We start from the raw sequence: 26,940 nt of genomic DNA on the forward strand, positions 1-26,940 counted from the left end.
AAAATAAGTACCAGAGTAAACATTACACTGTTTCACACAGTGTGTTTCCTGTATACGTAGTTTCTAGTCGACTATTGACACAGATTTTTCTACCTCAGATACCTACACGCATAATAAATGTTACAAGTAGGGTTGTTGTTTTTTTTCTCGTTACTATGGATGTTATAGAGTTATGGAAGAGTAATCAAAGAATATTTGTCCTAGAAAGTTTGGCCGACTTTCATGGAAATAGTAAAATGTTAGAACTAAACTGTTTGTCCAGTAGATGGCACTCTTAGTTCTTGGACCCCAAAGTTCGTAAATTGATGACTGTTCCTATTCACTGGTTACAGATCATAACAGAATCCACGCCACTGATGTTTTACATGCTGTTTGGTATCTTACTACACAGCCTATTCCAGGCCTTTCAACTGTGATTAGTGATCATGGTTCAACCAGTGATTCAGGTATGTACAAAGTGAATCTGCACTGCCTTATATGAGAGGTGGGAACAAGGGTGTTTTTTTCAAAAAAAAGAAAGTCAAGACAAATCATGTCAGTTTAATACTTTTAAAAAAATTTCTTTGACTCTCGTTTTCTCTTCTCAGATTCTGACAGTGGATTTACACACGGACATATGGGATATGTATTCTCAAAAACGTATAATGTGACAGATGATAAATACGGATGTCTGTCTGGGAATATCCCTGCCTTAGAGTTGATGGCGCTGTATGTGGCTGCAGCCATGCACGATTATGATCACCCAGGAAGGACTAATGCTTTCCTGGTTGCAACTAGTGCTCCTCAGGTAAATCTTTAGATTTTGGTTAGGAGAACTAATTTAAAGATTTCTCAAGAAAGTGAAGTTGAGTGTGATTTATAATAGGCCCCAAGTTAATATAAGCCAAACTATATATAGTCTCATGTTAAAATTCTCAGAGACCATGCTGATTCTGAAAAGAAACCATGGATTCTTCCAAGATTCTAATAGCAGGTATACAACTTTATTATCCGTGGGAATCATTTCTCAGTTTTCTTCCTAGGAAGAAAACCTACTTGAATTCATGTTAATGGACCTCTTCAACAAACAAAAGGCAACCTATACAAAAGCCCCTTTCTGAAAAGATTAGAGAACCAAGTATTTCTTGGACTTTTAAGAATGTAAGGTTTCTTTGTATATAAATACCATTCCTTTGAAATATATTCATTATAACAATTATGATTCTTATGACATATCTATAGGTTGGTAGGATTTTGGCATCAATTTATTTCATTGGAGGAATTTTTTTTTTTTTTTTTTTTTTTTTTTTGCCTAAACATAGATTCCAAAAACAGTGAATAAATTTAAAGTTCATCTTGGTGTATAATTCTATCTAAGTAAAAAATTCATCACTGAGTATCTAGACATACCCATTTATACAATCAAATTTAGCCCCTAATGTATTTAATTAGCTGAACCCAAGTTACTAAACATTCTGAGATCCTCTGTTCTTCTACAAGATCTAGAGGCCAGTTTCATTCGATATTGACTTTTCTGTTTTCTTCTTTGCCTCTTATGTTCTATTCCACTGCTTTCCATTTCTGTAGCTGATCTTATAGACTGTTCTATAGTTTTTCTTGAATCTATATACAATAAAAATTATCTGGTAATTTTTTTCTTGACTGTCTACCTTCTTTCCACTTGTCTTTCATACACCAAAATTGTTTTTTCTAAATATAGGCAAAAATCCACTGGCCAGGATAATTTGCCATTCAGATTTTTTTACACATCTACATTTTTATATACCTCTATATTAATATTCAGTGCTTAGTGTTTTCTTTGTGTCCTGTCTTTTTATTTCTCCATAGGCTATCTTGCACACTAGTGTTCAGGCATTTTGTAGGCAGCTTCCCTTTTAAAAAAATTCTCTAATAAAACTTCTCTCTGCATTATTAGAGAATTTCAAACAAGTAAATGTCATTTTATGTCTTCAAATACTAGATAAAAGGTGATATTTCCTGTGGAGTGGAGTGAAAATGTTTTAAATCATGAGCATTTGGGGGATTCCGTTCATCTTTAATAGCTATATGTGTTTAAGAGGAGGTAATGCTTATGCCAAATATAGAAAGTAACCTAGTTACCTCTTGAGGTATTGTAGCATTGGTATAATTACATATTTTATATATGTGTATATATATATTTACATATATATATATAAATGTAATTTTTTTCTTCCTCCCTCCTCTTTCTTTTCTATTTGTATATATTTTTTACGTTTAAATTCCTGTACCCTACAAAGAAATCTAAAGAAAAAATCTTTTAAAAAAATCTATTAAGATAGGCTAGTGTCCCTCACAAGAGTTTGAACTAAGTTTTCAAGGAAATGAATTTATTTTACAAAAAAGGTAAATTTAATCAAGAAAAATAATACCTATTGTACAGTAATAAGTGATTCTGAATAAGCAGGAGTCATATGATTACATTTCTTTGTTGTATGAATAAAAAGCAATTTCAAAAGCATTGCATATGCTCATGATTTTTATGATTTTTTTTCTTAAAAAGTTAAACTCTTAACTCTCTTATTTTCGTAGGCGGTGCTATATAACGATCGTTCAGTTTTGGAGAATCATCACGCAGCTGCTGCATGGAATCTTTTCATGTCCCGGCCAGAGTATAACTTCTTAGTTAACCTTGACCATGTGGAATTTAAGCATTTCCGTTTCCTTGTCATTGAAGCAATTTTGGCCACTGACCTGAAGAAACACTTTGACTTCGTAGCCAAATTTAATGGCAAGGTAAATAGAGCTGGACCAGTCTTCAATTTTTTTTTTTTTTTTTTTGAGACAGAGTCTTGCTCTGTTGCCCAGGCTGGAGTGCAGTGGCACGATCTTGGCTCACTGCAACCTCCGCCTCCTGAGTTCAAGCAATTCTCCTGCCTCAGACTGCCAAGTAGCTGGGACTACAGGCTAATGCCACCACACCTGGTTAATTTTTGTATTTTTTTTTTCAGTGGAGATGGAGTTCCACCATGTTGGCCAGGCTAGTCTCAAACTCCTGACCTCGTGATCTGCCTGCCTTGGCCTCCCAAAGTGCTGGGATTACAGGTGTGAGGCACCATGCCTGGCTACACCAGTCTTCATTTTATAGACACATTGAAAGATATCATGGAAGTAAACTGTTGAACAAAACATGTTACTATCAACTCTCATATGTCAAATGTGAAAATGGAATACAATAAAATGTTTAACCAGAAGCAGACATATAGGTGTTGATCTGAATCTAGATGCCCAAGAAGCTGAGATGCTTCGTCTATGGATTATGCTTTGTACCACAGAGAAATAACACTTTCTGTCATTGTGGTTTTTGATTGATTTAATTTGTTCTCATCTCTATGGTATATTTATATAAATTATCTGGCAGCAGTACAGATCAAAATCTTGAAGCACAATTTTATACCTCAAGAGTAAATGCCCAAATATTAAGTTATGACAATTTTTTATGAACTGTAACTATATTATTTTAATAGTCATTGATAATAAGGCCAAGCGCAATGGCTCACGCCTGTCATCTCAACACTTTGGGAGGCCAAGGTGGGTGGATCACTTGAGGCCAGGAGTTCGAGACCAGTCTGGCTAATATGGCGAAACACCATCCCTACTGAAAGTACAAAATTGGCCAGGTGTGGTGGCGCACGCCTGTAGTCCTACCTACTTGGGGGCCTGAGGCAGGAAGATTGCTTGAACCCGGGAGGTGGAGGTTGCAGTGAGCCAAGACTGCACCACGACACTCCAGCCTGAGAGACAGAGCAAGACTCTGTCTCAAAAAAAGAAAAGTAATTGATTATATATGCCAGTTTTAAAAAGCATTTGTTGCTAATTCAATAATTAATGATTTTTTTAATTTTCATTTTTGTAGGTACATAGTAGGTGTATATATTTATGGGTTACATTAATAAATTCATATAATGTGTAATAATCACAACAGAGTAAATGGGGTATCTGTCACCTCAAATATTTATCCATTGTGTTACAAACAATCCAGTTATACTCTTTTAGTTATTTTAAAATGTATAATTAAATTATTTTTGACTACACTCACCCTGTCACCCATTATTATTATTTTATCCATAATTCATTATTTTACTTTTTCATGAACTTTTTTTACCATTAATTTACACAGGCCAATAACATTTTTAAGTAGCTACAGGTTCCCAGTTATTTGGTATTATGATCCCTGTATAATATGAAGACAATAAATGTTCTATTGTTTTCTGTTCAACTTTTGTTTTTATCAAAGCAAAACATATTTTAACTTTGTCTCTCAAATAGGTAAATGATGATGTTGGAATAGATTGGACCAATGAAAATGATCGTCTACTGGTTTGTCAAATGTGTATAAAGTTGGCTGATATCAATGGTCCAGCTAAATGTAAAGAACTCCATCTTCAGTGGACAGATGGTATTGTCAATGAATTCTATGAACAGGTAACTGACAACTGTTTAATATAGCTTAATCTATACTTACAGGTTGCTCATGAATTGCTGAAAGCTTCTAACAGCTATGAAAGTGTGATCACTCTATTTTATATTCATATTTTTATCAGAAATTGCACTGGTCAATTTTGATCAGGAGATAAAAAGTGACGTGTAAAAATTGGACTAAAATATAATCGTAGAACTCTATGATAAAGTTACTTGCAAGCATTTGCGGGGGAAGAAGATACTGAGATAGTGGAAGTCAGACGTTAGGAAGATCCTTGAAATACTGCTCTTTATAGATATATTTATTATCATAGAATGTAGTTTAAATGTATATGGAGTAGCTTATATGTATATGGTAGTTTAAATGTATATGCATATCACATTAATTTCACTTGCTTTCCTAAAAAATTATGTATTATCATAGAAGGTAGTTTAAACATATATGGATATGGAATAGTTTATATGTATATGTATATGGTAGTTCAAATGTATCTGCATATTAGATTAACTTCACTTTTGTAAAAAAATTATTAACAGCATTATATGAAAAAGCTAAAAAGAAATAGGCTTTTCATTTGACATGATAATGTGAGAGTTAACAGACTACTCAAAAAGCTACCACAATTACATAAGCCGGGGTTGATCCTTCTGACATTAGCCTACACCAATCAGAATGCACTTGAACCTTCCTGTTTGGTACTGTGAACCACTCTTAAAAATAATGTGGAGGTGAAGGAGCATGCATAAAGGACAGGGATAAGTGACAGAAAAGCACATGAAAAAAATGAAGATATTTACTCTTGGGGAAATATAACTGTGTTCAGATATTTAAAGGAGTGACATACTAATTTAGAAATAGGTTAATCATAACATTGCTGTGGAGATTAAAGAAGATAAATTATGTAACATACTTAGCACAGGATCTGATTCATAAAAAAAGTTAGATCCCTCTCTACTGCCCTAAAAAAGGTATGAATATACCAGTCTATAGAAGTTATTGGGAGGTAGAGTTCAGGTCAATGTCAGAAAGAAATTTATATTGCTAAAGCTGTCCAAAATTAGGCTGAGACGCCTTATTAATGATAATAAATTGACTGTCATTGGACATACTTAAACAGATTAGAATGAAATTTTATGGTTACTATAGGTAGGATTCATATATAGAATGAAAGGTTTGTGTTTTTAAAAAATAATGTATTGCCCTTCCTAAGAATGGGATTAATTCATAATCATTCCTGAAATATGGAAATGCAGAAAAATGTAAATTAAAGGGAAAATTCATGTATAATAATACCACTTCTTAGGCGTAATTGTTGCTCATATTTTGGGATGTTTTTAATTTTGCTAGATAACTGCTGGTTAAAAATCTCCCTGTTTTCCTCAGAAACATTTGAAGCACTTCAAAGTAAAACATTTGTACGGTAATATTATTAAACATATAGATAAATAATAATATCAGAAACCACACAATCACAGGAGGTACATTAAAAATTCAAACAAAATCTGGGATAAGGTAACCCCTTGAATTGAGCAATAAATTCTTTAAAGCTTTCTGGAAGCCACAACAAAAAAGGAAAATAGTCTACATTTACATATTTTTAAAGAATTCTTCTCACTATTGCATTTTTTTTGTTTTGTTTTGAGACAGTCTCACTCTGTCACTCTGTAGTGCAATGGTGTAGTCTCAGCTCCCTGCAACCTCCACCTCCTGGGTTCAAGTGATTCTCCTGCCTAAGCCTCCCGAGTAGCTGGGATTACAGGTGCCTGCCACTACGCCCCGCTAATTTTTTGTATTTTTAATAGAGATGGGGTTTCACCATGTTGGTCAGGCTGGTCTCAAACTCCTGACCTTGTGATTTTCCCACCTCGGCCTCCCAAAGTGCTGGGATTACAGGCGTGAGCCACCGCGCCCAGCCTCACCATTGCATTTTAATGCATTTATATTTTCATATAAATGTGAGACACTGACTTGTGTGATAAAAATATCATCTACTTATACATTAGAATTTAGACTTTCTGTATTTCTCCTTGATAAAAATCAAAAACCTCAAGATCACAAAAGTACTAATTAGCAACAGTGTTTCTATAGGAATCTTAGCAATTGAGGTAGGATCCTTTAGGAGTCAAGTAAAGAAATTTGTACATTAATGCCTGGGGTTTTGCATATTTACAAATATCAGACGCCAGGTGAATGTTGACCTCGCTTGCGTTTTATTTCTAGGGCGATGAAGAGGCCAGCCTTGGGTTACCCATAAGCCCCTTCATGGATCGTGCTGCTCCTCAGTTAGCCAACCTTCAGGAATCCTTCATCTCTCACATTGTGGGGCCTCTGTGCAACTCCTATGATTCAGCAGGACTAATGCCAGGAAAATGGGTGGAAGACAGCGATGAGTCAGGAGATACCGATGACCCAGAAGAAGAGGAGGAAGAAGCAGCAGCACCAAATGAAGAGGAAACCTGTGAAAATAATGAATCTCCAAGTAAGTTCTAAAACCTAGTTCTAATGTGTTTTCCCTGGGATTGCTTTCTTACTTTAGATGAATGTTATGCTTCTCATGAAATACAATACTCCAGGTCTACACATCATTTGCCGAGTTTGATTACAGGTAGCTCCCTTCGCCAATATCATAATAATAGAAATTCCAGACTACAGAATCTATAATAATAACACATATGGTAGAAAGATGATACAAAGATATCTTCTCCATCATGAAGTTAAAAAAAAAAAAAAAAAAAAAAAAGGATTTGAAGCCTATTCTTCAGGGTAACTGCTTTTTGGGGTTTTTCTTCGGTTTTTTTTTTTTGAGATGGAGTCTCACTCTGTCGCCCAGGCTGGAGTGCAGTGGCGCCATCTCGGCCCACTGCAAGCTCCACCTCCCAGGTTCACACCATTCTCCTGCCTCAGCCTCCCAAGTAGCTGTGACTACAGGTGCCTGACGCTACACCGGGCTATTTTTTTTTTTTTTTGTATTCTTAGTAGAGACGAGGTTTCACCACGTTAGCCCAATGGTCTCAATCTCCTGACCTTGTGATCCACCAGCCTTGACCTCCCAAAGTGCTGGGATTACAAGTGTGAGCCACCTCGCCCGGCCACTTCACGTTATCTTAGTGATTTAAAAGTGAAAGAGTTTCAGTTACCATGAAGACCAATCATAGGTTTTTATTGGCTTGGTTAGGGGAACTCCATGTGAAGAGATAGGTGGTAGTATTCATTTGTTCATTCAACAGACATTTATTGAGCACCTGCTCTGTGTCAGGCATCCTTCTAGGTACTAGAGATAGAGCTGTGGGGAAAAAAGACCAAAAAAAAAAAAAATCCTTGCCCTTATAGAAATACATTCTAGTGGGATCAGTAGACAATAAGCAAAACAAGTGAGTATATCTATAGTGTGTTAGATACAGTATTATTTACTGTAGTGATAAATACTGAGAAATATGAGAGTGAAAATAAAAGGAGGGAGATATAAAATATTATAGAGATAGGTTAAAATTTTAGGTAAGATAACCAGTGATAGGAAAGATGTAAACAAGGGAAAGATTTGTAAAAATAAAAAGAAAAGACCTGCAAGAAGTAAGGGAGTGCTCCCTGGGGCTGTATGTGGAAAGAGGATTCCAAAGAGAGAAGAAAGCAACCTGTGCAAACGTCCGGAGGTGCACATTGGGTGGGGTGTTCAGGGAGCAGCAGGAGAACTGGGATAGCCGGAGCAGCAGGACGGAGGCAGTCGGGAACCAAGCTGTCCAAGGGAGAGAATACAGTCATGGGTTCTTAGTTTCTGTTTCTGGTTGGGCCAGTAAAGCCCCTTCCTCATCCCTCTGTTCTGCTTATCACTAGAGACAGAAACTAAAAACCATGGTTTCAGGTGCTGAAAGCCTAAAACAAAACAACACAGAAGAACAGCAACAACAAATAAGTCAGCCTGGACAAGCTTGGAAGATAGGACTCTATAGGTCACGGTAAGAGTTGTGGCTTTTACTCTGAGTAAGATGGGAAATCGTCAGTGTTTTTGAACAGAAGCGTTAGTAGACTCAACTTACATTTTAACTGGACTGCTTCAGCTGCTCTATTGAGAATATGCTTGGGATTGGGAAGGGAGCAAGGATAGACATAGGGGGATCAGTTAGGAGACCACTGAAATTATCCAAGTGAGAGATGACTGTGACTTTGGACCAGGGCAGTAGCAACAGTGACAATGACAACCTATCACATCTGGTAATTGCCTGGAGTGCATCATGTGGCCAATCTAACCTATTTAGCTTAATCGACGATCAAATCATTTTTATTTATGCCTCTAAAGCTACTCTCCTATTTATCCTGTCATGAAACAAACAGTGACTAATAGCATAATTAGTAAAAATCCATGACCCTTACAATGACATTACACAAATACTGTTCCTGTGTTTGTAAGAACATAGTATGTGATTTCTGTTTACCTTTACAGATAAAGTACAATCTTAATATTCTTAAAGTTCTTACCAAAAATACAACCAATGAAAGACATTCTGATCATTTTGTGCCTATTTTTATCACAGTCAGGATAATGCACAACTTGGTTCATTCCAACCATCTTGTAAGCAGATTAACCTTATACTGATCCATTTTGCTCTCATATAAAGCACCTTGTTGTAGGCACACATAAGCAGACATAAAGAAGTCATTATCAATTATGAACTTATGAGGTAGAATTTTGCAAATTGAACTTTAGGTCAGATCTGGCCTGTTAATTATTTTTTGTAGAATGGGGGAAAATAAAAGTTGTTTTTCTTCAATATGCTACTGTCAGAGTAATTATATTTTATTTATCTGATGCAAATAAAAAGACTTCCATTAGAAAGTTTGTACTGATCATGGGATTCAGAGCTAGAAGCCAAGACTTGGATTTCATAGGTTATTCATTCATTTTTTTCACTCAATAAACATGTATTAGTTTTCTCTTTTCATTTGTTTTCATTTCGAAGAGCCAGGTAGTTTGCTGTCTTACTAAGAATAAGACAGTTTTTCCACTGAATGAAGGTATTGTCGGCTTAGTCTCTGGAAAAGCTTTGTTCCCAGGGGCCCTGACTTACTGCTATTTGAACTCAAACACATGGAAAATACGGACACATAGAAAATACGGACACATAGATCCAGGCATTGGGAATTGAAGGACCCAGGCCAGAAGATTTAACAGGCTCAACTTGTCAACCTAGCCTTTAGCAGCAAATGCTACAACCACATATTGCATTTCTTTCTGTTCTGAAGGGTTGGGTTGTTATGCCTTCCCATTTTTATCAAGTTCACTAAAGCAGGAATGAGAGTTTTTGGGGTTCTGTTTGCTCGTGCCTTCCAAAAGTTAACTGACCACATTATATTACAATTTAAAAATATCCCATCCACAATGATTTGATATGTAGCTTTGGAAATAATATCTTTAAAGTATTTCTTTTCAACCAAGAAAATGGTAAATATGGAGCAACATTAGTATTTACTAAATATTGGCCACGTAGAGTAACGGAACTTTAGAAATGAAGGGGGAATCGATGCTTGTCAGTTTAGCTGCCTCACTTTACAAAAGATTAAACTAAGGCTCAGAAATTTAAATAACATCGCAAGGTTGTAGAACCAGAAAGGGAACCTAGGTTTCTTAATTTTTGACTTCAATGCTTTTGGCTCTTAGTAATTTTAATTTCAGAATTCATATTGGCTAAAATGGTTACCTTGACTTTGCCTAATACTTAGGTTTCAGAAAAAAATAAATATGCACAGATATGTTCTGTAGTTTGTAAAACTTGGAGATGTCCCAGGAAACACAAAATAAAATGATTCAATATGGTATCCTAGGAAAAGAAGGTTTTTATCCCACCTTATAATTAAATCTGAAAGATTCCTACAGCGAACTAAGAGGTTTCTAATGAAGTACTAAGCTGCATTTAGAATTTGAGTAATGAAAGGCTCTTTGTTCTCCTTTCAAAAGGTTCCAGTACTGAACAATTTGGCTCCCAATACAGGCATGTTTTAGACCACCTGCGGACTCTAATCTACGCAAATTTATTTGGTACAAACTTTCTTCTACGTCACCTTCTTATTCAGTATAATTCCAGAGAGGTTTATTGCTAACATTTAACAGTATTAATAAGAGGACGGCTACTCTCAGGGGGACTGCCCTGGAAGGGAATAAGAGGAAAATTGAGCTTTTATTAGCTTCTTCCCTATGAATGCACTTCCATCAATGTGTATAACTTTAAGATGAAATAATCACCTTGAACTGAAGAGTGTTTGCTGCAACCGTGATTCAAACCTGTCCATCACACAGGGGTCCTCTGCAACTCTCTTGATTCAAACGATTAGGTTAAAAAGTATATTAACATTTAAAAATTTCTCAACGGAATTTGATTTATAACAAAAACAAAGTAGGAATAGACAAGTAGAGGTAGAAGAGTAATTTTTAATTTGCTTTTAAAAAATCTGATGTATTAATGTATTTTATTGACTTTCATAGAAAGAATTCAAATTTATTTAAATTGCAATTATATCTACTGCCCTTGTTAGGAAGCTTTCAAATGGAAGAACTGATATAAGGAGTCATAGCCTGTGGCCCATACACTTTTGCCTGTGGCCCAGTTCTTCAAACTTTGCTTGGAATACTGCTAGCCCCTTTTCATCCAGTGTATTTAATTCTCATTACTTACATCCAGCCCAGGTACCAGGTCCTTTAAAAAAATTATACCTAATTTTCCACAGTTTGAGTCTTTTGTGTTGACATGGTTTGATGTATCAAAGATAAATTGCACCAGACATTTGTTAAAAATGGCAACGAAGGCTTTATTCAAGACTCTTGTAATAGGGGAGACAGATTGAACTCTGTTGAAGCAAAAGGCGGGAGAATTGTTAAATGCTGCTGTAAGCTAGTGAAAAAGTGCTGGAAGACGTTATGGGAGCTTTGGCTAGTATGATTAAGTCACCTGTTAATTGGTACTTACTAAAGTTAGGCTCCTCCCTCCCCACAGAGACTAGGAGATGGGCCTGCCTGCTCGCCTACCTTTCTTTTTTCCTTCCATCCTTCCTTCCTTCATTGAAATCTTTTTTAAATTTTAAAATTTAAATTTTATTTTGTAAGATTGTAAAGCTAGTTAGAGGCTGGGAGAAGATTTACCTATATTCCAGAGGGAGAGAGAAATAATTTGCTGTTTCAGGTTTTCTAAAGTAAATGCTCTGACAAGAGGGAGGTTGTCAGGGTCCTGTAGTCTAGAAGTCTAAAATTGAGTCAAACTGAGAGAAATGGCAAGCCTGTCTTGGTCACAAGAATATATCTGTCATAAAACATAGCACTTGTATTTCAGTTTTTGTATTCTTGGTGCGCTCTCTTACAGAGAGAGTATAAGCTCCTTTAAGGCAAGCTCTGAACTTAATTGATCTTTGTTTCCAAAGTATCCTGGAAAGTATTTGCCAGTTAGTTTGAGTTTATCTCATGCAGAAATGATGAATATCATAAATATATTTTTTTCCTTTTGACTCTGCCTGTGTTCATTTCCCTCGGCACTCATTCAATTTAATAATTGTCATTCTGTGTCCGTATGGTTCAAAACTAATTCAAGATAATTTAATGTCCTTTTTCTGCACTATGTTTTAAAAATTAATTTTGTTGTTCTGTAGAGTACAAGAAATTTCTGCAGTGCATTGTAATAAAACTGTTAAAAGAATGACTAGCACTTCCACAAAGATGTTGGTAGATGACCTCCAAGTTTGTCACCTATAGAAATTGGCTTTGTTTTTTTGTTTCATTATTGTGCTATTAATACTTTTCTTCTTTTTTTCTTGCTCCCAAAGTAAGTCATATCTACCTCATTAAGTAGACCCAAATATCCCTTTTGATCTTACTGCTAACTTGTACTTTTTTAAAAATTGTTTATTTACTTTTGTAGAGACAGCAGTCTCACTTCATTTATTTCTGTAGAGACAGGGCCTCACTATGTTTCCCAGGCTGGTTTTGAACCCCTGACCTCAAGTGATCTTCCTGCTTCAGCCTCCCAAGTAGCTAAGATTACAGGCAGCATGATCCACCATAGCCAGCTTGAACTATTAACTCTTTAATGCAGTCTCAATTAGATCAGGATTTCCTGTAGACCACTTTTTCATATTGGTTTTATTTTACCACTTATCAATACTTCATCATTTACCTGGAAATGTGGAACAAAAACTAGAAAGAAAATTACTCATTTAGTAAACTTTTACCGAATGCTTTACTAAAGTCTAGGTCTCCACAGATATTATATATACACAAAAGAAAAGAGAAAAGCCTATATACCAGGTGATATGGTTTGGCTGTGTCCCCACCCAACTCTCATCTTGAATTGTAGTTCCCATAATCCCCATGTGTCATGGGAGGGACCTGGTGGGAGGTAATCGAACCATAGGGGGAGTTACCCCCATGCTACTGTTCTCATGATAGTGAGTGAGTTCTTACAAGATCTGCTGGTTTTATAAGGGGCTTTTCCCCCTTTCCCTGGCACTTCTCTGTGCCACCAAGTGAAGAAGGATGCTTACTTCCCCTTCCACCATGATTATAATTTCCTGAGGCCTCCATAGCCCTGAGTCAATTAAATCTCTTTTCTTTCTGAATTACCCAGTCTCGGGCATTCTTTATAGCAGTGTGAAATGGACTAATCCAGTAAGTTGGTACCAGAAGTGGGGTGCTGCTGTAAAGATATCCAAAAATGTGGAAGCAACTTTGGAACAGAGTAACAGGCAGAGGTTGGAACAGTTTGGAGGGCTCAGAAGAAGACAGAAAAATGAAGGAAAGTTTGGAACTTCCTAGAGATTGGAGGGTAATATGGTTTGGCTGTGTCTCCACCTAAGTCTAATCTTGAATTCCCATGTGTTGTGGAGGGACCTGGTGGGAGGTAATTGCATCATGGTGGCAAGTCTTTTCTGTGCTGTTCTTGTAATAGTGAATAAGTCTCACAAGATCTAATGGTTTTAAAAAGAGGAGTTCCCTTGCACAAGTTCTTTTTGGATGTTGCCATCCATGTAAGATAGGACTTGCTTCTCCTTGCCTTTCCCCTTGATTGTGAGGCTTCCCCAGCAACATGGAACTGTGAGTTCTCCATTAAATCTCTTTCCTTTGTAAATTGCCCAGTCTCGGGTATGTCTTTGTCAGATGCATGAAAATGGACGAATACAGTAAATTGGTACTGGTAAAGTGGGATGCTGCTGAAAAGATAATCACAAATATGGAAATGACTTTGAAACTGGGTAACAGGAAGAGGTTGGAACAGTTTGGAGGGCTCAGAAGAAAACAAGAAAATGTGGGAAAGTTTGGAATTTTCTGGAGACTTGTTGAATGGCTTTGACAAAAAATGCTGATAGTGATATGCACAATAAAGTCCAGGCTGAGGTGGTCTCAGATAGAGATGAGGAATTTGTTGAGAAACTGGAGCAAATGTGACACTTGTTCTATTTTAGCAAAGAGACTGGCAGCATTATCCCCCTGCCCTAGAGATTTGTGGAACTTTGAACTTGAGAGAGATGAGTTAGGGTATCTGGTGAAAGAAATTTCTAAGCAGCAAAGCATTCAAAGGCGACTTGGGTGCTTCTCTTAAAGGCATTCCATTTTATAAGGGAAGCAGAACATAAAAATTCAGAAAATTTGCCATCTGGCAATGCAATAGAAAAGAAAATCCCATTTTCTGAGGATAAATGCAAGCCAGCTGCAGAAATTTACATAAGTAATGAGGAGCCAAATGTTGATCCCCAAGACAATGAGGAAAATGTCTCCAGTATATGTCAGAGGTCTTCATGGCAGCCCCTCCTATCACAGGCCTGGGGGCCTAGCAGGAAAAAGTGATTTCATGGGCTGGGTTCAGGGTCCCCGATCAGTGTGCAGCCTAGGGACTTGGTTCCCTGCATCCCAGCCGCTCCAGTTGTCACTGAAAGAGGCCAAGGTACAGCTTGGGATGTTGCTTGAGAGGATGGAAGCCTCAAGCCTTGGCACCTTCCACATGGTGTTGAGCCTGTGAATACACAGAAGTCAAGAATTGAGGTTTGGGAACCTCCACCTAGATTTCAGAGGATGTATGGAAATTCTTGGATGTTCAGGCAGAAGTTTGCTGCAGGGGTGGGGCTCTCATGGAGAACCTCTGCTAGGGCAGTGCAGAAGGGAAGTATAGGGTCAGAGCTACCACACAGAGTTACTACGGGGGCAGTGCCTAGTGGAACTGTGAGAAGACAGCCACTATCCTCCAGACCCCGGAATGGAAGATCCACCAACAGCTTGCACTGTGTGCCTGAAAAAGCCCACAGACACTCAATGACAGCCCATGAAAGCAGCCAGGAGGGAGGCTGTACCCTGTAAAGCCACAGGGGCAGAGCTGCGCAAGACTATAGGATGCTCCTCCTTGCCTTCCACCATGATTGTCAGGTCTCTCCAGCCATGTGAAACTGTAAGTCCAGTAAAATTCTTTCTTTTGTAAATTGCCCAATCTTGGGTATGTCTTTATCAGCAGCGTGAAAATGGACTAATACAGAGGACTCAGAAGACAGGAAGATGTGGGAAAGTTTGGAACTTCTAGAGACTTGTTGAATGGCACTGACCAAAATGCTGATAGTGATATGGACAATAAAGTCCAGGCTGAGGTGGTCTCAGATGAAGATGAGGAACTTGTTGAGAACTAGAGTAAAAGTCACTCCTGCTTTGCTTACCCTGCAAAGTCACAGGGGCAAAGCTGCCCAAGGCTGTGGGAGCACACCTCTTGCATCATTTTGACTTGGCTATGATTCATGGCCAGTTTTGAACTTCAAGGTTTAATGACTGCCCTATTGAATTTTAGACTTGCATGGGGCCTGTAGTCCCTTTGTTTTAGCAAAGAGACTGGTGGCATTTTTCCCCAGTCCTAGAGATCTGTGAAACTTTGAACTTGAGAGAGATGATTTAGGGTATCTGGCCAAAGACATCTCTAAGCAGCAAAGCACTCAAGAGGTGACTTTGGTGCTATTAAAAGCATTCAGTTTTATGTATTCAGAAAGACATGGTTTGGAATTGGAACTTAGGTTTAACAGGGAAGCTGAGCATAAAAATTCAGAAAATTTGCAGCCTGAGGATGTGATAGGAAAGAAAAACCCTTTTTTTAGGAGAAACTCAAGTTGGCTGTAGAAAATTTGCATAAGTAACAAGGAGCAAAATGTTCATCTCCAAGACAATGGAGAAAATGTCTCCAGGGCATGTCAGAGACCTTAGCAGCAGCCCCTCCTATCATAGACCCAGAGGCCTAGGAGGAAAAAATGACTTTACAGGCCGGGTCCCAGACCCTCTGCTGTGTGCAGCATAGGGACTTGGTGCCATGAGTCCCAGCTGCTTCAGCCATGATGAAAAGGGGCCAATGTACAGCTCAGTTCATGGCTTCAGAGGGTGCAATCCCCAAGCATTGGCAACTTCCACATCATGTTAGGTCTGTGGTGTTCAAAAGACAGGTATTGAGGTCTAGGAACCTCCACCTAGATTAGAGAGGATGTATGGAAATGCCTGGATGTTCCAGCAGAAGTTTGCTACAGGGGCAGAGCCCTCATGGACAACCTCTGCTAGGGCAGTATGGAAGAGAAATGTGGGGTTGGAGCCACCACACAGAGTTCCCACTGGTGCACTGCCTGGTGGAGCTGTAAGAAGAGGGCCATTGTCCTCCAGATCCCAGAATGGTAGATCCACCAACAGCTTGCACTGTACACCTGGAAAAGCCACAGGCCATCAATGCCAGCCTGTGAAAGCAGCTGGAGGGGAGGTGCTGTACCCTGCAAAGCCACAGGGGCAAAGCTGTCCAAGGCTGTGGGAGCACACCTCTTGCATCAGTTTGACCTGGATGTGAGACATGGAGTCAAAATAGATCATTTTTGAACTTTAAGGTATAATGACTGCCCTATTGAATTTTAGACTTATATGGGGCCTGTAGCCCCTTTGTTTTGGCAGATTTCTCCCATTTGGAATTACTGTATTTACCCAATGCCTGTACCACCATTGTATCTGGGAAGTAACTAATTTGCTTTTGATTTTGCAGGTTTATAGGCAGAAATGACTGGGCTTGTCTCAGATGAGACCTTGGACTTGGACTTTGGGTTAATGCTGGAATGAGTTAAGACTTTGGGGGACTTTTGGAAAGGCAAGCTTGTGTTTTAAAATGTGGGAATATTAGTTTTGGGAGGGGTAAGGGGCAGAATAATATGATTTGGCTATGTTGCCACCCAAATCTCATCTTGAATTGTAGTTTCCATAATCCCCATGTGTTGTGGGAGGGACCCAATCGGAGATAATTGAATCATGGGGGTGGTTATTGTCATGCTGTTCTTGTGATAATGAGTTCTTATGAGATCTAAAGGTTAAAAGGGGCTTTTCCCCCTTTGCTTGGCACTTCTCTCTTCCTGCCATCATGTGAATAAGGACATGTTTGCTTCCCCTTCCACCATGATTATAAGTTTCCTGAGGCCTCCCCAGCCCTGTGGAACTGTGAGTCAATTAAACCTCTTTCCTTTATAAATTACCCAGTCTTGGGCAGTTTTTTATAGCAGCATGAGAATGGACTAATACACCAGGGAAATTCAGTCTAATGGGAGGATCTTAGCTGAACTTCTGAACTCTTGGCTCAAGTCTAAAGTCGTCACTTAGATGACGGTACTGAGAGTTACATGATATTCTGGTTTCTTGGAAGAGAACAGACCTCTCTTCTAAGCTCTCTACCAGCTGCCTACTTTACCTCTCTACTTAGAGGTCTTCCAGACACCTCATGTTCAGAATACCTCTATTCATTTTCTTCTGATATGGTTTGGCTGTGTCCTCACCCAAATCTAATTTTGAATTGTAGCTCCAATAACTCTCATGTGTTGTGGAAAGGACCCAGTGGGAGACACTTGAATCATGAGGGCAGTTTCCCCCATATTGTTCTCCTGGTAGTGAATAAGTCATGGATCTGATGATTTTATAAGAGGTTTCCTCTTTCGCTTGGCTCTCTCATTCTCTTTTTGCCTGATACCATGTAAGACATGCCTTTTGCCTTCTGCCGTCTTTGTGAGACCTCCCCAGCCAAGTAGAACTCTTAGTCCATTAAACCTCTTTTTTTCTTTAAAAATTACCCAGTCTCAGGTATGTCTTTATCAGCAGTGTGAAATGGACTAATACACCTTCAAATCTACACCTCATTCAACCTTCCCTTTCTCAGTGCATCTTACCAACATGCTCAACTGCTCAGGTCAGAAAACAGGGTTGTCTCTGATTCCTCCCTCTTAATTGCCTACCTCTAATCAGTTGCCAAGTCCTGTTGATTCTACCATACAAATATATCTCATATTTATTGACTTTTCTTCATTTTCATTACCCCGTCCTAATCCAGCCACCACCTTCATACAATATTGTACCAACTGAGCCATTTCCTTCCCTTTCTGCTGACTTTCAAAGACTCCTTAAGACTCAGTATTATTGTGCCTGCTTGTTCACTATCTTTCCACGAGAGTAAAAGCCTGCTGCTGGCAAGCATCATATTTATCTTGTCTGTTAGAGGGTCACTAGAACTGAGGACAACATTTGGTACATACCAGGTGATTCATAAATAAATAAGGAATTAGAAGCCTAAATAGTGAATGCTGATTAAACAGTCTTCTTTAAAATATCTTGTACTTTTTTCTGTTTAAATTGGGTTTATTATTTTTCCTCAGTCAAAGGATATAATCCTGTGAAAATTATTGTTAATATTTCCATGTTGAAAACTCTGAATGATTTGGTCAAAGAAAATGTATTTCTTTTTTAAATGCATATTTGCTGATGTGTCAGATCTGTACAGGTGTGTCCAAGGCTCCCTCAAAGACCCTATAGTCTAGAAGAGAAACTGTTTGGAATATATGAGAATAAGATTTGAGTTTTTATTTTTTAAGTAGGGTACTCATTTATTCAGATTAATAGACAGAACTGAATAATTTTCCAAAGTAGATGTAAAAATGTATATTCCTATAAGCAATATATTATTTCTAATTGTTAAATTCCTTGTCTACACTTGATTTTTTAGAATCATTTTCATTTTAGCTATTCTAAGTAGGCATAGTTTTCATTTGCATTTCCCTGTCTTATAAGCAACTTTTTGTATTTTTAATCAATACATATTTGTACGTATTTATGTGGGGCACATGTGATATTTTGTCACATACATGGAATGTGTAATGATTAAATCAGCATATTTAGAGTATCCCTCACTCTGTTGCCCAGGCTGGAGTGCAGTGGTGCATTCTCGGCTCACCGCATGCTCCACCTCCTGGATTGAAGTGATTCTCCTGCCTCAGCCCCCCAGGTAGCTAGGACAGGCATATGCCACCATGCCCAGCCAATTTTTGTATTTTTAGTAGCAATGGAGTTTCTCTGTGTTGGTCAGGCTGGTCTTGAACTCCCGACCTCAGGTGATCCACCCGCCCCGGCCTCCCAAAGTGCTGGGATTACAGGCATGAGCCCGGAGCCACTGCACCCGACCATATTTATCATTTCTATGTGTTGGGAAGTCCCGTCTTCTCACTATTTTGAAGTATGCAATACATTATTAACAGTAGTCACCTTACTCTGCTATCGAAGATAAGAACTTATTTATTCTAACTAGTATGTCTGTACTAATTAATCAGTACCTCTTCATTCCTCCTAACCCCCAACCATATACCCTTCTCAGCCTCTGGTGTCTGTCATTCTACTCTCACTTCCATGAGATCAACTTTTCTAGCTCCCACATAAGAGTGAGAACATGAGATATTTGTCTTTCTTTTCTAGGTTTATTTCATTTCACGTAATGATCTCCTGTTCCATTAATGATGCTGCAAATGACATGATTTTATTCTTTTTATGTCTGAATATTATTCCATTGTGTATGTATACCACATTTTCTTTATCCATTCATCAGCTGATGGACACTTAGGTTGATTCCATACCTTTGCTATTGTGAAGACTGCTGCAATAAATATGGGGGTGCAATTATCTTTTTAATATACTAATTTCTTTTCCTTTTGATAAATGCCCAGTAGTGGGGTTGCTAGATCATACGGTAGTTCTCTTTTGAGGTTTTGAGAAATCTGCATACTGTTTTCCATAGTGGCTATACTAACTTATATTCCTACAGTGTTATGAGTTCCCTTTTTGCCACATTCTTGCCAGCATCTGTTGTTTTTTTTGTTTTTACTAATAGCCATTCTAACTGGGGTAAGATGATATCTCATTGTGGTTTTGATTTGCATTTTCCTGGTGATTAGTGATGTTGAGCATTTTTTCATATACCTGTTGACCATTTTTATGTCTTCTTTTGAGAAATGTCTATTCGTGTCTTTGCCTACTTTTTAATAGAATTTTTTGTTTTTGTTTTTTAATTGTTGTTTGATTTTCTTGTATATTCTGGATATTAGTCTCTTGTTGTAAGAAAAATTTGCATATATTTTCTTCCATTCTATAGATTTTCTCTTCACTGTGTTGATTCCTTTGCTGTACAGAGGGTTTTAGTGTTTAGTTTAGTCCCATTTGTCTATATTTGTTTTATTTGCCTGGGTTTTTGAGGTCTTAATCATAAAATCTTTGCTTAGGTCAATGTCCTATAGAATCTCCCTTATGTTGTCTTCTAACCATTTTTTAGTTTTGGCCTTACTTAAGTCTTTAATCGGTCTTGAGCTCATTTTTGTATATGGTGAGAAATGGAGTCTAGTTTCATTCTTCTGCATGTGAATATCCAATTTACCCAGCACCACTTAATAAAAAATATGTCCTTTCTTCAATATATATTCTTGGCACCTTTGTCATAAATCAGTTGGCTATAAGTACATGCATTTATTTCTGGAGTCTCTGTTTTCTTGGTCTATGTGTCCGTTTTTATACCAACACCATGCTGTTTTGTTTACTATACCCTTGTGGTATATTTTGAAGTCAGGTAGTGTGATGCCTGCATCTTTGTTCTTTTTGTTCAGGATTGTTTTGGCTATTCAAGCTCTTTTTTGGTTCCATAGAAGTTTTATAATTGTTTTTCCTGTTTTTTTGAATAATGTGTTGGTCTTTTTTTTTTAAATAAAGATTGCATTTAATCTATACATTGCTTGGGTAGAACAGTCATTTTAAAAATGTTAATACTTCAGATCCATGATCATGGAATGTCTTTGCATTTGTTTGTGTTGTCTTCAACATGTTTCATCAGATTTTTGTAGTTTTCCATGTAGAGGTCTTTATCTACCTTGGTTAAATTTATTTCTAATTATTTTTTAGCTATTGTAAAAGGGATTGCCTTCTTAATTTCTTTGTCAGCTAGTTCATCATTGGTGTATAGAAATACTACTGATTTTTGTATATTAATTTTTGTATCCTGCAACTTTACTCAATGTATTTATCAGATCTAAGTGTTTTTTGGTGGAGTCTAGGTTTTTCTAGATATAGGACTATATCATCTACAAAGAGGGACAATTTAACTTCCTCTTTTCCAATTTGGATGCCTGATTGCTCCGAGTAGGGCTTCTAGTATAATTTTGAATAGCAACAGTGATAGTGAGCATCTTGTCCTTTTCCAGTTCTTAGAGGAAAGGCTTTCAACTTTCCACATTCAGATATTAGCTGTGGTTTTATTATGTGTGGTGTTTATTATGCTGAGGCATGTTCCTTCCTAGTATTTTTAGTTTTTATCGTAAAGTGATGTTGAATTTTATCAAATGTTTTTTCTGCATCTATTGAGAGGATAGATGAAGAAAAAGCATTTTTATGCAAAGTCATCCAGTAGTAGACTTTTTTTTGTTGGGAGTCTTTATTGTTGATTTAATGTGATTACTTATTATTGGTCTGTTCAGGTTTTCTATTTCTTCCTGATTCAATTTTGGCATATGTTTCCAGGAATTTATCTATTTCATCTAGGTTTTCTAGTTTGCTAATACATACTTGTTGATAATAATCTCTGATAATCTTTTGTATTTCTATGGTATCCGTTATAATGTCTCCTTTTTCATTTCTGATTTTAGTTTTGGAGGCCTTCTCTTTTTTCTTGGTTAGTCTACCTAGTGACTTACTCATTTTGTTTATCTTTTCAAAAAACCTACTTTTTGTTTCCTAGATACATTGTGTCTTTAATTTTCTATTGTATTCAGTTCTCTTCTTATCTTTATTATTTCTTTTATTCTACTAATTCATGGCCTAATTAGTTCTTGCTTTTCAAGTTCCTTGAGGTGCATTATTGGGTTGCTTATTTGAAATATTTTTAGTTTTTTGTTGTTGGTATTTATTGTGTTAAACTTCCCTTTGACTACTACTTTGTGTTGTTTCCATTTTCATTTGTTTCAAGAAATTTATTGATTTATTCCTTAATTATCTCTTTAACCGAAAGGTCATTCAGGAACAAATTTTCTAATTTTCGTGTATTTATATAGTTTCCAAAGTTTGTCTTGTTACTGATTTCTAGTTTTATTCATTGTGGTCTAACAAGAAACTTGATATGATTTAGATTTTTTTAAAATGTGTTGAGACTTGTTTTGTGTCCTAACATCTGGTCTATCCTGGAGAATAATTCCATGTGCTAACAATGAGTATTCTGTAGCTGTTCAACAAAATGTTCTGTAAATATCTGTTAGGTCCATTGGTCTAAAATGCAGTTTAAATCCAATGTTTATTTATTAAGTTTCTGTCTAGATGACCTGTCTAGTTCTGAGAGTGGGATGTTGAAGTCCTCAACTATTTTTGTGTTGAAGTGTCTCTCTCTCTCTCTCTCTCTCTCTCTCTCGATCTATTAATATTTGCTTTGCATATATCTGGGTGTGATATTGCTTCTTGGCCTCTTGGCTAAGATCAGATTTAGTATCTGGGTGCTCTGGTGTTAGTGCATATATGTTTAGAACTGTTTTATCTTCTTACTGAATTGATCTCTTTTTCATTATATAATGACTATGTCCACTTTTTACTGTTTTGACTTAATTTCTGTTTCATCTAACATAAGTATAGCTACTCTTGATTGTTTTTTGTTTTTGTTTGCATGAAGTATATTTTTTCTTTTACTTCTAGTCTATATCTGTATTTTCTTTTACTTCTAGTCTGTATCTGTCTACAGGAGAGATGAGTTTCTTAGCACATAATTAAGTCATGTTTTTTAATCAATTCACCCATTCTGTGTCTTGTAAGTGGAAATCTTAGTCTGTTTACACTCAAGGTGATTATCGATATATGAGTCCTTATTCCTGTCATTTTGTTAATTGATTTATAATTGTTATGTATATCTTTTGTTCCTTTCTCTCTCTCTCATTGTTTATCATTGCAGTTGGGTAGTTTTCTGTAGTGGTAACATTTGATTCCTTTCATTTCCTTATTCATGTTTGTTCCACCAGTGGGTTTTACACTTTCAAGTGTTTTCATAATGATAGATACCATCCTTTTGCTTTCACTTGTAGGCCTCCCTTAGGTATTTCTTGTAGTGCTGGTCTAGTGGTGATTAATTCTCTGAGTTTTGCTTCTGTGAAAAAAGACTTTATTTTTCCTTCATTTATGAAGGATAACTTGGCTGGGTTTATGGTTTTTTCTTTCAGCAGTTTGAATATATTATCCCATTATCTTCTGGCCTGAAAGATTTCTGCTGAGAAATCTGTTAGTCTGATGGAAGTTTCCTTATAAGTTACCAGATACTTTTCTTTTACTGTTTTTAGAACTCTCTGTGTCTTTGACTTTTGACAGTTTGACTACAGTGCACCATGGAGAAGACCTTGAATTGTATTTTTATGAGTTTCTCTGAGCTTCCTGCATCTAGATGTCTAAATCTCTGTTTGTTAGAGTTGGGAAGTTTTGACCTATAATTTTGTTAAACAGGTTTTCTGTCCCTTTCATTTTCTTTTCACCTTCTGGGACACTGAAAATTCAAATATGTTATGCAAGCTTTGTTCATTATTATTATTATTTTTTATGTTTTTAATGTTCATCTGACTGGGTTATGTCAAAAGACCCATCTTCAAATTCTGATTCTTTTTTCAACTTGATCTAGTCTATTGTTAAAACTTTTGAATGTATATGTATTTCTTTCAATGAATTCTTCATTCCAGAGTTTCTCTTTGGTTCCTCTTTTTTCTTTTCTTGATACCTGTCTCTTTAGTAAATTTCTCATTCATATTACGAATTGTTTTTCTTCTTCCTTATCTTAGGTATTTCCTGTCATTTCTCTGTTGAATTCAAAATTATATTTTAGATGATAAGTCTGATTACCTACTCAGTCCATTGGTTCTTCTCTGTGGAGGAGGCAAGTACCAGATGTCTCTAGCCTACCATCTTGAAGATGCCAAGATAAGTGTCTTTTTTTTTTTTTTGAGACGGAGTCTCACTCTGTCGCCCAGGCTGGAGTGCAGTGGCCGATCTTGGCTCACTGCAAGCTCCGCCTCCCGGGTTCACACCATTCTCCTGCCTCAGCCTCCTGAGTAGCTGGGGCTACAGGTGCCTGCCACCACGCTTGGCTAATTTTTTGTATTTTTAGTGGAGACGGGGTTTTACTGTGTTAGCCAGGATGGTCTCGATCTCATGACCTCATGATCCGCCCGCCTCGACCTCCCAAAGTGCTGGGATTACAGCCATGAGCCACCGCGCCTGGCCCAAGATTAGTTTCTTAAAGGAGGTATACTAAGGTAGAACTTTTTTTGTTGTTACAAGTTATAAAATTCCAATGGAATGAGGATATACAAAAAGTGAACATTATTGGTTCATGTAAACATGATGTTGGCTATTATCAGTGCTTATTTGTTCTTGCTTTTGTCTCTGCCTCACCTGCCTAACAGCTTGTTCTTTCAGCTTTGCTTTCTTCATGAGGCTGGAACTATAGCCAGCTGTAAGTTCACTTCATTCCAGATGCATAGGCAAAGGAGAAAGGATCTCCAATTACACCTCTCAAACCCACATTCATTATGTGCAAATGGGAAATATCTCAAGGAAGGACTCAGGCCCAACTTGGGTCACCCACGCAACTATTGACCAGTCACTGTGATACAATTTTGTAGACCGGTTGTGAGTGAGGAAGTAGAATTTAAAAACCTTTTCTAGAACCGCATAATTGAAGGGAGGGAGAAAAGTTCTCTCTAAATGATTTTGGATGCACAGTTACCAAAAGAAGAGATAATAAGGAGAACAAAAGGGAAAAAATAAAAACAGAAACAGTATATACTCTAGGAGGCATATATGGAGTAACATAGAAATTTAGAAGAAAGAGATTATTTCTTAGAAGAATTCAGTGAAATCTGATGGAGTCTTTGAAAAATGAATGGATATATACTCTCAGTGGTTGCAAAGAACATTTCAGGATAGGTAGTACCAGCTTGAAAATATGAGTTAAGTGTAGATGTTTTAAAAATTAAAAAAGCAGGGTAAAGTATAGTTAACTACATTTTGAAATTATTTTTTTTTATTTTATTTTAGTTTAGTTTAGTTTTTGAGATGGAGTCTTGCTGTCTTCCCAGGCTGGAGTGCAGTGGCGCAATCTTAGCTCACTGCAAGCTCCACCTCCCGGGTTCACGCCATTCTCCTGCCTCAGCCTCCCGAGTACCTGGGACTACAGGTGCCCGCCACCACACCCAGCTAATTTTTTGTATTTTTAGTAGAGATGAGGTTTCACCGTGTTAGCCAGTATGGTCTTAATCTCCTGACCTCATGATCCGCCCGCCTCAGCCTCCCAAAGTGCTGGGATTACAGGCCTGAGCCACTGCGCCCAGCCTGAAATTAATTATTTAGTCCACATGAAGCAGATGAGGAACATCAGAACCATCTTTAAATATATCAGTCTTGTAGATGTTTGTGAATTAAATTGACTGACAGAGACAGACATAGCAAGAAGTTATTTCAATGATCTATGTAAAAAGCCTTGGGAGCCTGAATGTAAGGAGAATAATACCAAGATAAAAGCAGAATCTTGCTCTGGACATTGCCAAATATTAAATACCATCCCTAGTTATTTGTGAGTGATATTTTAATGATTATTGCCATTTTCCTCTTTCTTCCCCATTCTCCAAAACTGCATTATTATAATATACAAACCAAGGTTATGGATTACCTCCTCTTAATTATCTTAAAAGATACAACATTTGTGTGCTCAGCACACAACTAAGTAGTCTAATTTAGTGCATTTTATTTTATTTATTTTAGAAAAGAAGACTTTCAAAAGGAGAAAAATCTACTGCCAAATAACTCAGCACCTCTTACAGAACCACAAGATGTGGAAGAAAGTCATTGAAGAGGAGCAACGGTTGGCAGGTGTTGAAAATCAATCCCTGGACCCGACCCCTCAATCGCACTCTTCAGAACAGATCCAGGCTATCAAGGAAGAAGAAGAAGAGAAAGGGAAACCAAGAGGGGAGGAGATACCAACCCCAAAGCCAGACCAGTGACAATGGATAGAATGGGCTGTGTTTCCAAACAGATTGACTTGTCAAAGACTCTCTTCAAGCCAGCACAACATTTAGACACAACACTGTAGAAATTTGAGAAGTTGGGCAAATGGCTATTGCATTTTGGGATTCTTCGCCTTTTGTGTGTATATTTTTACAGTGAGGTACATGTTAAAAACTCTTTGCTCAAAGAAGCTTTCACATTGCAACACCAGCTTCTAAGGATTTTTTAAGGAGGGAATATATATGTGTGTGTGTATATAAGCTCCCACATAGATACATGTAAAACATATTCACACCCATGCACGCACACACATACACACTGAAGGCCAGGATTGCTGGCTCCACAATTTAGTAACATTTATATTAAGATATATAGTGGTCACTGTGATATAATAAATCATAAAGGAAACCAAATCACAAAGGAGATGGTGTGGCTTAGCAAGGAAACAGTGCAGGAAATGTAGGTTACCAACTAAGCAGCTTTTGCTCTTAGTACTGAGGGATGAAAGTTCCAGAGCATTATTTGAATTCTGATACATCCTGCCAACACTGTGTGTGTGTGTGTGTGTGTGTGTGTGTGTGTGTGTGTGTGTGAAAGAGAGACAGAAGGGAACGGTTTGAAAGGGTGCTTGTGTGCATGTGTGTGCATATGTAAAGAGATTTTTGTGGTTTCAGTAACTCATAGAATAGCTGTAGCAAATGACTGAGTACATGTGAACAAACAGAAGGAAGTTCACTGTGGAGTGTCTTTGGGAGGCAGCCATTCCAAATGCCCTCCTCCATTTAGCTTCAAATAAAGGGCCTTTTGCAGTTGGAGGGCACTGAAGGGCTGGGTGAGAGGGCCACATGTTTGGTATTACATTACTGTTATGCACCACTTGAAGGAGCTCTATCACCAGCCTCAAACCTGGAAGACCGAGGCATTTTCCAGTCTACTTGCCTAATGAATGTATAGGAGCTGTCTGTGATTATGGATGTCACTCAACTGAGATCAAATCACCATTTAAGGGGATGGCATTCTTTATCCATAAACACCTAGGAAAGAGCTGGAGTCAGGTCTTTCAGTCAGGTTAGAATTCTAAATGATGCCAGAGAAGGCTTGGGAAATTGTACTTCAGTGTGATCGCCTGTGTCTTCTTAATTTGCTG

General features: G+C 37.4%; 1 protein-coding gene across 1 annotated transcript in view; it reads left to right on the forward strand.

Annotated features, from left to right (window-relative positions):
- Positions 1–26,206, forward strand: part of PDE3A (phosphodiesterase 3A) — a 302,847-nt gene extending 276,641 nt beyond the window's left edge. Inside the window, exons 11-16 of the mRNA XM_025403467.1 lie at positions 333–446; positions 588–787; positions 2,551–2,754; positions 4,288–4,443; positions 6,662–6,920; positions 25,548–26,206. Coding sequence (XP_025259252.1) covers positions 333–446; positions 588–787; positions 2,551–2,754; positions 4,288–4,443; positions 6,662–6,920; positions 25,548–25,789 — 1,175 coding nt within the window. The 3' untranslated portion in view covers positions 25,790–26,206. The remainder of the gene's footprint in view (positions 1–332; positions 447–587; positions 788–2,550; positions 2,755–4,287; positions 4,444–6,661; positions 6,921–25,547) is intronic.
- Positions 26,207–26,940: the final 734 nt, after the last annotated feature.

Source organism: Theropithecus gelada, chromosome 11 (assembly GCF_003255815.1).
Source record: "Theropithecus gelada isolate Dixy chromosome 11, Tgel_1.0, whole genome shotgun sequence".
NCBI classification, from domain to species: Eukaryota; Metazoa; Chordata; class Mammalia; order Primates; family Cercopithecidae; genus Theropithecus; species Theropithecus gelada.